The following is a 14757-nucleotide window of genomic DNA, read 5'->3' on the forward strand; positions in this document are numbered from 1 at the left end:
AACTCCAGCCGCCATCCAACAAACACAAGGCTTTCATCCAGGAGGCCGCTGTTCGTGTCCCGTGTTCACAACATCCAGTCACATTTTCCATTTACAAACGTAGTCATTTTAAGAACAACCATTTTTCCAAACTAATCATTTTTATTTAATTCACAACATTAAACACTTAAAAAATTATGTCGAGTTGTCTGACAAAGCGTCAGTATGTGATGAGTTCGGATGAGAACGTGTTAGATGGGGATGAAAGCAAATATGTGGACCATAAGTTTTTCTAGCAAACAATTCAAAATACTTTTGTTTCTGTCCCTCATGTGGGTTTGCAACAACAACAATTAAGTGGTTTTGTTGCCTAAACATAACTGCGACCGTTTCACTGCCACGTGAAAAGCCTTAAATGCGTCATCATGACACACAGAAATGTCCTTAAAATGTCGTGCTATTTATACGCCTTCCCATGACATCAGGTCGAGTCACCACATTACGGATTAAACACCTCAACAGTATAAAGTAGTTCAAATTACATGTAGTTCCACCTCGACCAGCACATCAAATCGAAGTGCTGCTTACTTGTTAATATATTAAAATATTATATTTTAATGTAACACTATGAAAGGGGCCATTCTGCACAATGAGCACTTTTACTTTTGATACTTTGGTACATTTTACTGATATTATTTATGTACTTTACTTTGAATACAGGACTCTTACTTGTAATGAAGTCATTTCACAGTGTAATATTGGGACCACTGCGAACAAATAATAAAACAACTGAGGAAGTATCTATTTTTAAATGATGTCTCCGTTTTATTGAGCTTTCAGTTTGTGACTACAAACCTTAAAATGGTTCTTCACATCTCTCATCATAACCACAAATGTCCCGTTAGACCCGACTGAATCAGCGTTTGTTTTTCAATCATTCATTATATTAAGTGTTCTAAAATTAGGATCCGTTCATTAAAGTGAAAAACATGAATTTGCATAAATATCTGTCCTGCTGATTCATTAGATATCAGCTCCGACCAACACAAAGAGACCTGGCTGTGTCCCAGAGGAGCCATTAGTTCCTAGCACTGGCGTCTCTCCAGGGACGCGTTTGATTGTTGCGCCACAGAGCAACGACACAACTGCTTCCTCCTCTGAGGAGGATGTTTGTCTTTGTCTTTGTTAGAAGTGGATGTGACACATGATGTCACCTCACTTATTAAACTGTTGTTGTTGTTTACAGAAGAGTGGCGGAGCAGTCGGATGCTTCGCTGACGTCCACAACAGGTTTACAGTGTGTGAGCAGAAACACACTAAAGGAAAGGGAACAAGCATAATAGGTCCCCTTTAAAGTGTGTTTACCTTTACCAAAAAGAGGTTTATTCAAGTGTGTAGTTAGTATACTTATTTATTATTAGAGCACTGACCGAAGGTCAGCGAAGGCCCTATTGTAATTGGTCCGTTTCTTATTATTATTATTATTTGTAGGACAAAGTAATCGCATTTTTGAGGGGTTAAAGGTGCTCGGAAACTGAGCATATTTTCCACATGTATCAGGACTGGTGAAAAATTTGATATTTTATGGATCTCTTGCTCGGATGAAACAAAATGGCTCGATAGCGCCCCCTAACAAATTGCTAAAATTGAGCCCCTCATTGTGGTTTCACCTAGAAGTATGAAATTTGGCAGGTATAAGTAACATGTTGAGACATACAAAAAAGCCTCTTGGAGGTATACCGTAAACAGTACTTGTGCATTGATATTACTTACTACATAAAGTATACTTCAGGGAAATATACTTGAACTTTGCTAAAGTATACTTCATAAAATAAACTTAAAGTATACTACTTTTCAAGAGTACAATTGGCTAAAAGTCAAGGTTAGGTTGGTTTCACTATGACTTAACTGGAAACGCTGTAAAAGTTGATTTACTAACAGTCATAAAGGAGATAGCAATGTGATGAAAATGGTTGTTGTTCTCTGTAATGTCTTATCAGTTGTATGAAATCACATTAAGACTTCCATAAATATCTAGGTGAGCGGGGGACGCTGACAGGATGAAGCTAATATTTGAGATCAGAGTTTGATGAACTCAAGGTAAATATTTCAGCGAATCCTTTCAGACAAAACAAACAGCTGCTGGCTGATGTTCTGCTGAGCTGAGCAGGGGTTAAAGCACCAACGGTGGACATGCTGTGGTTTGGTTGTTTATATAACACAGTCAGAACATAACTTACACAGCACACACACACACACATGAAGACACACATGATGCAGCTGGTAGGTATATTGCTGAAACTATGCAGCTTTGTTGGGACTTTATCACATTTTATGACAGTAAATAATAATAGCTAATATGATGATTGATGCACTATGATCTCACACACACACACACGCAGCAGTGAAGTGATTACAGCCGGTACAATGTGTTCTGCTGAGCTGTTACATGTATTTTCTTTCAGTTTCTTTTGTTAACTGCGGTTAAACTGTCAGCCATGTTTGAACACGTTACCACCCACACACACACATACACCCTCTAAACCATCAGCAGAGCCATGAAGCAACTTCTAATATATGTGCCTAATATCACTTTTGATACAGTGGGGTGAATGGGATTTTATCTTCTCAGCCTCACCTAACTGGAACCACCTGACCAGGTGAGTATAGGGTGAGCTAAACCGAGGAAGCATCCAGATTCACACAGAATAATGAACAGACCATTAATACAAGATCTCTCAGTTAGTGCTGACATCTCAATCTATCTAGGGGGCACTCACACATACCGATGAGCCCACCAACCATTATAGAATGTCATTTACTGCAGAACTATCTTACTTCTATCATCCTACATCTGCTCCTCCCTTCTAAGAGGACATCATGAGGCCAACCTGTTTGCATTTTCCTTGATTGAGCTGCTGAGCAGCTGATCTACCCCACCATCCCAGACAGGACAACAACATCCTATGAACCCGTAAAACTAAATATTAAACAAGCTGGTGTCATCTATACACGCTACTTGACACTGATTCAAATAAATGGAATCATTGGACTGAAATCAACAATTAAGCAGACACAAAACACTGTTAGTTTTGGGGAGCAGGGCCCAGAAAAAAAGGGAGAAAGGCAACCTTTTCACACGGGGCCTTGACTTTTGAGAAGTACCCGTATGTGCCGGTCTGATGTATAAAAAAGAAAGTCAAATTACCTAAAAACATTAGCTAAAAATAGCAAAATTTTGTATTTTGAAAATGGTGTTTTTGATAACAATAAACGATAGTCTATTCACTGGTGCTCATATTAGGTCACAGTAGATCCAGAAATGGAAACAATATTATTTTTATACATTTTGTTCATTATAAACAAAAGTTCTGTAATATTTGTTTAAGTTAAACAATGGATGTACGGCTAAACTTGTGGCTGTTTTGATCTGTTTTTTAGGGTTGTCAAAGTTAACGCAATAATAACACGATAACGCAAATTTGTTTTACTGCCGCTATGTTTGTGAAGGATCTCAGTCATCCAGATCATGGTATCCGAGTAAGGGTTAAACCAGCAGCAACTGGACTTGGTTTAGATTCACTTTGGTGAAACCAAACAACCACTAAACAGATGGATGGCTCAACACAGACGGGCCAGCTCCTCAGGTTTAGACTCAGCAATCTATTTACACCTGAAGGACAAGGGACACTCTTTTGAGGACAATAACGTGCATAATTTGGACAGGGAGGAAAGATGGTTCAAAAGAGGAGTGAAAGAGGCCATCTATATGCTAAAGTAGAGAAGCCATCACTCAACAGAGGAGGAGGCCTAAGGCATCACCTATCGCCCACCTACAGTGCTGTCCTGGCATCCCTGCCCAGGAGACTAAACAACCATTCACACTTGACCTCACCCGACAGTCATTCACACTAGGTATCATCTGAATCAAGCGACCCTTAACTACAGTGGTCACACCTAGGAGCACCATTGTACGTACTGAGTGGTTTCTATTATCCTGCTAACGACCCCACAGAGGTGAAATTCCTGGGTTCCCCTACCATTCAGCCAGAACTGAAGAAGCTTCTTGAATGAGAAGTGAAACGTCTTCAAGACTCTAAACCAAGTCCAGTTGCTGCTGATTTAACCCTTACTCGTTTACTGCCACTAATTTCTTTAACGCGTTAATGCAACTTGCGATTTTTAGGTTGTTGCGGGTTTTCAGTTTTAAAGCTAGTGTGAAGATACTGGTATCATATGAGACTAGAAAACCTAAAGAATCCATTGGTATCAACCATGTCATTCTAGCTTGTCGTGACGGAGGCTAAATAACGCTCCAAACTTACTCTAAATTTTTGCGAGGAAATACTGTCATGGCCATTTCCAAAGGGGTACCTTGACCTCTGACCTCCAGATATGTGAATGGGTTCTATGGGTACCCACGAGTCTCCCCTTTACAGACATTCTCTCTTTATGATAATCACATGAAGTTTTGGGCAAGTCATAGTCAAGTCAGCACACTGACACACTGACAGCTGTTGTCGCCTGTTGGGCTGCAGTTTCCCAACTTATGATTTGAGCATATGTTTCATGCTAAATGCAGTACCTGTGAGGGTTTCTGGACAATATTTGTCATTGTTTTGTGTTGTTCATTGATTTCCAATAATAAATACATACATTTGCATAAAATAGCATATTTGCCCACTCCCATGTTGATAAGAGTATTAAATACTAATCTCCCTTTAAGGTACATTTTGAACGGATAAACAATGTGCAATTAATTTACAGTTAATCACGATTAACTATTTAATCGATTAATAGCCCTACTGTTTTTACATCCTTCACTTGAAGGCAAATCACGTTTTACGCTGTTTGAAATGATTTGCAGCAAGTTGTTACCACAGATACTTGTATAGGAAAGGACAGAGAACAGTAACAGCTCTCCAGGAATATAATAACTGTATCGTTTGGTTAAAAACAAAGCTGACAAAGTGAAAAATACTCCATCTGGGATCCAGTCACTTGATAAATTGCTCAGATTAAGGAAACTGGTAGGTCTGTTGCAGGGTGGGAGGGACACTGGCTGCTTCTGAACACAAAGAACTCCAGTCAGCAAAACGTTACACACACAAACACACGTATATAAAACAGTGTTATGTAACTCCAGTCGGGGGCCTGAGTTCTCTGTACATTCAGAGAATCAGTAACATGAGGTGAAGCCATCAGGTCGCTGTGGCCCAGCAGGAGTTTCACAAACTCTCATTACATAATCTCTGTTTATCAATCCCACAATGGTACAGGGGTGGAGCGAGGTATGGAGGAGGAAGGAGGGCTCAGAGAAACTACTTTTCATTCCTTACTTACATCTGGGCCTCAGGCCAGCTCATGTTCATCACACATACAAAGCACGTGCTGCCTCGAGGACTTAAAGACGTGTCTGACGTGTAATTTTGAAGGCATGAAATGGTGATTACCTCAGTGTGACCTACTGTGAAGCAGGAAAGGCATATTGTGTTTACTTCTTGTTTAACAGTTGTAATAAAAGTTGTCGGTACCTTTGTGTTACACTACATGGCCAAAAGTATGCGGACACATGACGTCTACAGCCAAATGTGGTAGTGTGAGATGTGATTGTGACATCATGAGCATAGAGAGGTGAAGTCCCGCCCCTTCCAGTGGACGGAGAGGTCTACGGAGAGGTCAGTGCTCTTTGCTGGGTGCCATGCCAATATTCCAAAACCCAGTAGTCCGAAAAATGCCCCATTTGTCCGACAGCCCTTTATCCCAAAGACAAATGCCCATTGTTTTGATGTCACCGGACCTTCGTGATCCTTATCTCGATCGTTTAGTGTAAGGTCGTCATAAAACTCAGTCCAAGCCGTCTTAAGTCAGTCTTTTTCTCGTCTTGACGTTCTGAGAAAATCAAACAAGTTTAATATTATCGTAAGTTCAATGACGTGAACGTTATCGACAACCAATAGGGGCGCTCTCTCCAGCGCCAAACAGGAAGCAGCAAACGGGGTAGAAAGTAAACATGGAGAAACCTGAGTATGCTCTATGCTATGGCCAGCTAGCTAACCACTGTCCCAAACGGGGCTACTGGCAAACTAACGTTAGCTACTGAAATGTTTGCTATTAGCCTACGAGCTAACCTACGTAACTGCTGGCTTCAATCATATAAATCTGGCTTCAGTACTCGCTCTCTCTCTTTCTCATATATACGTGTGTGTGTCCATTTATAATATTGAAGATAGCAATCTTCAGCTGAAACTTACGGTTAGCTCGTAGGCTAATAGCAAACATTCCAGTAGCTAACGTTAGCTTGCAAGTAGCTCCATTCGGGGACAGTGGTTCGCTAGCTAGCTATAGCATGCTCACCGGGGATTTGGAGGTCTGCAGCAGTTTCTGTCCACTTGTTTCTTAACAGTTTTTCTTGTAAAGGAGCAGCAGGCGACATCATCTCTAAAGGAATCTGGTTGTAGTCTTGTAAATAGTGACCCCGCAAGATCCCCAGTATTTGCAAAATATTATAGTCTGTGACTAAAAACTCTGAGACTTAAGACACTCTTTGTCTTTTCAAAGTCTCCTAGGGTATGGTAGGCTACATATGCCATGTCTGAACCTTTTAGTGCGGTGTAGGAACTCAGTTCTATCAGCTGAGTTGCCCTCAGTCAGACTCGGAAACATGTTTTAACAGAACAACAACTTTCTCTGTTCATTTTTCTGTTAATAATTGAGGCTGTGATTATGTTTCTGTGAATGTTTACAACACAGGCCTGCAGGCTGTGTCGCGGCACAGCAACAAATAAATCCTCTGATATTACTTCCTGCCATGTGCAACCTCCTCACATTCCTCTGAGAGAGAGCAAGGGGTGTGTCTCAGAGAGGCAATGTAAAAATGGCCTCTCTCTCTCTCTCTCTCTTTGAATGGAGGAAACAAACTCGCTGAACCTAAGCTGCTGGCAGCCCTCCAACTGCTATCAAAGTTGATCCTGTGGCTGAAAGGCCTGTTTTCTTTTCTGTTCGCTCTCCATTCAGCTCAGCCGGCTTCAGCGGCACCACGGCCTGTTAAAGTGAAGCATGGACAGTCAAAATAATGGAAAGTAAATGGAAAGTTTAAAAGATTTGTGGCAACCAAGGAGGATCCAAATTTAAAGATAGACTTCCTAAATTAGACACAGTGCCTAATAGCTTCTGAAACTTCATGGAGCTGGGAATAAACTTTAGAAATGGCTTTCACAAGAGCTTGTTTCTCCCCCTGGTTAAAGGATACATCTGTGAATATTCAATATTTTTCTTCCTGTCAACAAATCCTCTGTTTTCCAACTCTCAGCACTGTCTGACTTCCTGTCTGTAGCTCTCAGCTCCAAGAAGACGCTCATGTTTTAAAACACCTCACAAATATAAACATTCATTCAGTATCAAACAAACAGGAGGAAAAAGTGCATTTGTCTGGGACTATTTTCAGCGGCAGATTAATCCACATTTGGTGCTTTAGTAAGTATTTGTGGTAGCAAGATGGTATATAGTATGTGGGATTGAGTCAATATAAACTACCAACACAGTCTCACGGCAGTTCGTGAAATAGTCACGAAATTTAATCTATTTGATTCCTGTACATAGACACTAATTTCTCTTTTTTTTTGTAACGCTCAGCACGACATTCAACAACGTATTTTTTGTGCCTTTTTTCTACAAATGTCCAGCAACACGTGCACACGTGTCAATTCTTCTTCTTCTCTCTTCTTCTCAATTTCCGCTCCAGTCTTTTCTAAATAAAAATATAGATTTAGGAAAAGATTGACTTGGTTAGGCTTAGGCAACAAACTCCTCAGTTATGTTTAGGAAAAGATTGCGGGTTGGGTTAAAATTACACTGGAAGTTGCGTATCTTAAGTACGGAAGTTACGTGACAAAAACTAATTAGTCAGCTTTAGGAAAAGATTGCGGTTTAGGATAAAATAACACAGGAAGTTACGTAACTTAAGTACGGAAGTTACAGACCGTACAGTGTGAGCGCATAAATCGTGAGTTTTGGCTATACATCGCAAACGATCTACTCGTACAGTAGGAGTAGGAACAACATTTTTAAAACGTACACTTTAGTCGTGTTCAAGGTCTCGGATATTAGTCTGAAAAGATAAGCCTTCAGACTGGACTTCCTGGTTTGTATTTCAACACCAACTGGCAGATTATTGTTGGTTTGAATGAGTTCCGCAGTTTACCTCTTTATTAACACCCTGCCTCTAAATGCAGAGGAGCCTCCACAGCTGTGTCTTCATGACAGGTCCTAAGTCCTGCAAGACCAGAACCTGACCTACAGTATGACCCCCTCCAGGCTCCCTATAGGCTCCAACGGAGCAGTGTTTTCTATGTATGTTGTTATTTGATTAATCCCTTCCTTAGATCAACTGATGTTTATCTCACACACACACACTGAGGGATTACAGAAGGTCTCACAAACAAAGAAAGAGGATGAGGTCACACACACGGCGTTCCTGTTGTGGCGGTGCGTTCAGGGAACCTGTGAGAACAGCAGCTGCTGTTGCTGACAAACAGGAATTGTATTTGCGTGGCGGTGGGGCTGTTTACCACCGCCGCTGACTCACATACAGGAAAACATGAAAGACAGAGGAAATGTGTGACCCACTTTTCTGCCAGCTCACTTCCTCGTGTTGTGGGCCTACTTTTCAGTGTAAAGACACAAGTACCCAGTAGTGGAAGTTTGTTAATTTTATTCTTGATTTTGTGCAGTTTTGGGTTTACTTATTCAATATATGCAGTGTTGAAACACAAGCAGACACACTAACAGGAACACCTTAATACATGTGCAGTCTTGTAGGCCTACAGCAGCTTACAAGCTTATGTTTTTATATTCTTCAGACTCTGTCAGGGAGGTTTTGATTCAACTCTAATGTCGCATTCACACCAAGAGCGAAGCGCACAAGTTGGATCGCTGGGATCATTTGTGTTCATTCGCTCTAGACATGCCAGAGAGGAGAAGGAGCTTGCCTCCATAGATACCAACAACTTTTCTTACCGCCATCAAAAGGATGCTGAAATAACACCATAATGATGTTTATTTGAAAAAAGTCTGAATTCATGCTTTGTCAGGTCTGTCTGCAAGACAACAAGCAAACAACTTTTAAAATGCTTTTTTTCTGATTGGAGTTTGGATGGATCAGTGCCAGGCTATGCAGCTGCTCTATCAACACTCAACATAAAGTCATCAAGGCATAAATACGGCAGCGACGTTGTTGTTTCTACCATAGACAGTCTTGGGTTTATACACAGAGTTTGGTCCGGTCTCTGTACAGATGTGATATACTATCGTAGCTCTGGGTGACCACAGACACATACAAGATTTTTTTCCTCCATTTCTGATTCAACAACGTCAGGACGTCAGTGACGACAAGAGGACAATCTCAACGCTGAGAGGCTTTCACCACACATTGTCTCTCAAATTTCACGCTCAAGTTGAAATATTTCAACTCCCACGAATACGTGAATGATGCGAATTTCGCGTTTGCGTCATTCGCGCCATTTGGTGGACGACGACACGAAAACGTGAATGGTCCTCCCTAGAGCCAGTTGTTGTAAGAGTAGCAACATCAGCGCCCAGTAGCAGAGCTACGCTTCCACCATTTCGGACCGAAAGCGAACAACCGGACGCCTCTAAAACATCCACCTACAATGTGCCGTACAAAAGTAACACAAAAATATTTCTATTCTATTGTCATATTATACCAAAATGGCCTGTGTTGACACAATAAAATATTATAACTATAATAAGCGTTTTCAGTCTAAAATGACAGCAGCGGCGGAGTTTCGTCTCTTTGCTTCTATACTCTTTGCCCGCTGCCTATGTAGATATAAACAGCTCATTCTAAGCTAATGAAAACACGATTCTTATTATCAGGTGGTTATAAACTAAAGAAAACGTATTTATTAATATTATATTCCATTTCTACCAATAGATCCCCCTAAATGGTACACACTGGTCCTTTAATACAATCTTTATTCAGCACCTTTACAACCAGACAGATAACAGAAGTAAAACAGTTAACAAACACACCCCAACTGAAATATCATATTTCACATATTTGAAAGTAAATGCACTATAATACACCATTGTTATAAACAGCACAGTAGTACAAAATAAAATATATGTTATGCTATAAACTGCTTGTTTTGACTTGGAGAGGTCACCTAAGTGTTGTTTGTTTTCTGTTTCAGGAAGTGATGGCAGTTTATCTTGCTTTCACTCCCAACTGCCACAACCTCACTGGAGACCAGTATGACTGGACTCATGCTGCTGCCGCCATTGACACACACAGGAAACGTGAGCCGGTTCCCTCTGATTGGCTCACATACCACATGGTGGCTGTGATAGTAGCTCCTTGTATGGACATGAGGGCTCTCTCTCTGACTGGAGCATCAGGTTTAGCCCTGCTGCTGTTTCTCAGAAACAGAAATGTACACCATGTTCTCCCACAGACACACACCCTCCCTCCACTCCTATTGTCAGTGTGTACACGCTGGATGCCAGCAGCAGCGCCTCACATTTACACATCACACCCACAGCCAACTATTTAAACTGCAACCATGTATTTACACATAGATTATAGCCTATTACAGACTACTTTTGGTGTCCAGCCAGAGATACAGTATATGATTTTATTACATGTTCAGTATGATGAGATGTGTCTGATTTGAAGTGTTTGTTTAGACAAATGAATCATCATTCTACATATATTATTTGACCTATCAGATGCTGTGACTGCAAATGTTTTATCATCCTTTATCGCAGACCTTATTTTGATAGCCAAACATGATGCATCCTTTGTGTTTCCAAGTGGAATTTGTGACTAATCTTAATACCACGGAGACAACATTTCTGATAAAGCCTAAGCAGGCATCAGAATGAAATGTGTGATAATAAAGTATGTTTTGACGTGGCAATATGGCTGCAACTCCTGCACATAATTTGGTACAACAATGGGTTTGATTCGGTGCTTATATACAATACATTTCAACATATATTCTGATGTATATTCAGCATGTGCTCGTTTATAAATTAACACGTTTGGACACTTAAATACAGATTCATGTTTCATAAATAAACGTGTTTGTTTTGCTTGGACAGACAGCAGCAGCAGAGCAGACAGTTATGAGTTATGTAATGTCCATTTGAAGGGGAGCAGTCCAACTCCAAAACGTGGTCGGGTTGAGGTAAACCGGATCACCGGTAAAACAGCGTAAACGAGCGTTATATGTATATTTTTGCGTTAAATAGTTGTTAATTATTGTTTGAATTTATAAAATATAAGTCCGTTAATTCATTACTTGAATCATTTATAGCAGTGTGATTTATTTTGGTTTAAAAAACACCCCTCCTCTTTTGCAGGGAACATGGTTCAGCCCAGGACGCGTCACCCATTGTTTACAAATGAACTGTGTTGCTGGTTCCTGCCGAGCTGAGCGGCGTGGTGAAGAGCGAGGAGAAGAGAGGAGCAGAGCATCCATCGGCTCTCAGTCAGTCAGTCAGACACACAACAACAACAACACTGAACTCACTCACACAACACCGACTACAAGCCGCAAGCATGCCGTGTCGGAAGGAGAACTACATCTTTTTGGAGCAGTCCGTCACCGTGGACTCTAAAGAAGTGGACGCGCTGGTGGTGAAGATTGGCGAGGCGCTGCAGCTCCACAACAACAACAACAACAACAGCGGCGGCGTCCACCACCACCACCAGAAGAAGACGGTGTCCGTGTCCATGGCCTGCCTGCACGGCGGGGTCAAACCGGTCAGCGGTTTGAGCTCGGGAGCATCTCCGGTGCAGAAACACCAGGGCTGCTGCATGCGGCTCCGGGGACAGCACCGGGGACAGCACCGGGGGAGCAGCCGGGCGAGTCCGTACCACATCACCGGATCTAACGGAGAGACGGACTGGGACCAAATCAAACCGTGGAACAGGAAGAGGATCACCGTGGAGGAGGACGATGATCCGCACCGGCTGCTGCAGGAGCTCATTTTATCGGGTAACCTGATCAAAGAGGCCGTGAGGAGGCTGCAGTTCACCGCGGCGGACTGTGCAGATTTACCCAACAAGACGGTGCCGGCGGCGGACAATGTGCCCTCCTGATAGCGTCTAAAGGACGGACCAGGGGACGTGGTTCACCGCCTCGTCTCCTGGATAGACTCAAAAACTGTTTTAGAACTAAATTTCACAGGACTGGTAGCTATGTTTTTCTAATTTCATCCATTGTGTGTGTAACGTTGGTTACGCTACGTCGGGCAGCAGTTAGCAGTTAGCTAACTAGCCACCCGGCTAATGACTTGTTTATGTCTGATGCCTCCTTGTGGCTCAGAGACTCTGGGGTGCAGTGGAGGTTTTGCCGACCTTTTATCGGCAGTAAAGGGGGTTTATTTGTTTTTTCACCCCTTTTAAAGGCTAATGTGATGTACAAATGAAACTACACATCACATTGAGTGTTTTTGTGTGTGATTATGTGAACATGGAGTCCTGAACAATGGCTTTGATGAATGGTTGAGTCACACAGGAAGTCCCAGCTCATTCATTTCTTATTTACCACTGCATCCTGGGATGTGAGTTCATGTGTTGTTTATTTGAGGGGGGGATGGGAGGGAGGGAGGTTTGCTCTCATGGCCAGCCATTCCCTGCTGTGACAGACCTTTATGATGGGGGGGTTCATTTTGTTTACAATCCAATGCTGGGTGTTGATAGCTGCTGTTACAGAGAGAAAGGAAGTGCCCCCTCCTTATTCTCCATTCAGGTTGTCCTTTTAACTTGGGAGCAGCTCATCTCACTACACCTCAACCAGACAAATCAGTGACATGAGCTGGTTTGTATTTAAAACATAAAGTTACAGGACTACACTCTGTCAACAGCAGCTCTGGAGATCTTTCTCAAAGAAGAGAAAACACGCCCTTTTCCCACAGGGCTTTGGATGATGTGTAACTTTGTTTGTAATGTGTTTTTTTTTAGGGGAAAGGTCAGCTGTCACGTGACAACACTTTTGTGGTGCTTTCGCCTTTTGGAATTCCTACGATGAGTTCTGTTTTGTTTTTTTTGTATTTGGTTCTTCTCTCTGTAAAGAAAAATCACCACGACTGCTTCGTAACGAAGTATCTGATAATGTTCCTGAGTATTCAGGGCCTTTTTTTTGTCGTCTTAATAAACTCATTTTTGTTTTTACAAACCTCTGTACGTCTTCTTCTCTCACTTCAGGAGTTTATCCTATGTATGGAAATGTTGCTTACCCTGGGTCTGTGAGTGTGGGCAACGTGGTCTTGAAGGACACATGCTCATTATCAGCCTATAAATACCTCCCTCCCCCCTCCTGCAGGCTCACAGCAGGCAGGCATGACGCCAGCGGTGAAAAACATGTTTTGCTCCAGTGGCGGAGTCCTGAGCCAGCCAAGGTCCAACACATTGTTTATACCGGCTCCCTCTGCTGTCGCTGCTCGGTTACTGAGGATTTGTGTCGTCATCCATCACAGCAGCAGCAGACGGAGCTGACGGGGCAGCTCACATCATGTTTTTGGTCTCTGGGTGGATGTTTGACCCCCAGATGATCATGACAACAAACTAATCCTGACTCACATTACAGACTGTAAACACTCACACACAAACTGCTGCTCTCTGTCCTCAACTTAAGAGTCTTATTGCACTAAAAGCCATGATATCTTCCATTAATCATGTAGTGGATTAAATATAAAAAATTTGGGCTGTCAGTCGATTAAAATATTTAATCGCATGATTTGCCATAGTTAACCGCGATTAATCAGTTCAAAATGTACCTTAAAGGGAGATTTGTCAAATATTTAATACTCTCATCAACATGGGAGTGGGCAAATATGCTGCTTTATGCAAATGTATTTATCCTCCTTCACAACAAGCTAGTATGACATGGTTGGTACCAATGGATTCATTAGGTTCATAGGATACCAGTAACTTCACTCTGGCACTAAAACCTGAACCTGCTACAGCCTCTGAAAGACTGTAAAGTCTGACAGGACCGCGGCTCTCAGGGGGTTAAGTCTGCTGAAGGTCAAACTAGTAAAAATGTTCATCACAAGTTCTCAGTGCCCAAAGTGACATTTACAGATCTCTTGTTTTGTCTGACCAACAGTCCAAAACCCAAATATATTCAGTTTACAAAGATGTGAAGCAGCAGATCTTCACACTGGCGAAGCTGGACGAAGTGAATGTGTTCTGCTTTTGACAACATTTCTGCTTCAGCACCAGTAAAACATTTCCTTTAACTATCAATTATTTGGTCAAATGTTAAAATAATATATATATATATTTCTATGTTTTTTTGTTTGGTCCTCGGTCCCCCCTGTACACTGCACGGCAAACGGCGACCGACAAACCTGAAATTTGGTCAGACTCTAAAATGAGTCCTGTGGCTCAAAATTCAGACTAGAAACAGGCTAAAAACGTACAGTGTATGCCCAGCTTCAGTGATACCTGACCTCTATCAGTACAAACATTTAGATCTCGTCTGAAATAATGGAAACTGCAGTGGGACGACTGGAGTCAGTTTTCTCACCAGAGTGTTGCAGTGTGAATCTGAGACACTCTGGGTGTGAATGAGCTCGTCTTTGTGGGCGGCAGCTTTATTCTTCAGGTCGGCCGCCCACACGGCTCCACTGCATCCGTGACGCAACCAGAGCACAAATGGAAGATAAAAATAGAAAAGCTGCGACTGTAGTTGACGAGCTCTCTTATAAAAATACTCTTCCTTTATCTGCTCTCAAATCACATCA

The 14757-nt window shown here is 41.9% G+C and overlaps 1 protein-coding gene across 1 annotated transcript; it reads left to right on the top strand.

Annotated features, from left to right (window-relative positions):
- Nucleotides 1-11345: 11345 nt before the first annotated feature.
- On the top strand, nt 11346-13188 carry LOC119496425 (glycogen synthase kinase binding protein). Its single transcript, XM_037783720.1, has one exon. The coding sequence runs from the start codon at nt 11564-11566 to the stop codon at nt 12104-12106; it is 543 nt and encodes a 180-aa protein (XP_037639648.1). The 5' UTR covers nt 11346-11563; the 3' UTR covers nt 12107-13188.
- The last annotated feature ends 1569 nt before the right edge of the window (nt 13189-14757 follow it).

This window comes from Sebastes umbrosus, chromosome 11, assembly GCF_015220745.1.
Source record: "Sebastes umbrosus isolate fSebUmb1 chromosome 11, fSebUmb1.pri, whole genome shotgun sequence".
In the NCBI taxonomy this organism is placed as follows: domain Eukaryota; kingdom Metazoa; phylum Chordata; class Actinopteri; order Perciformes; family Sebastidae; genus Sebastes; species Sebastes umbrosus.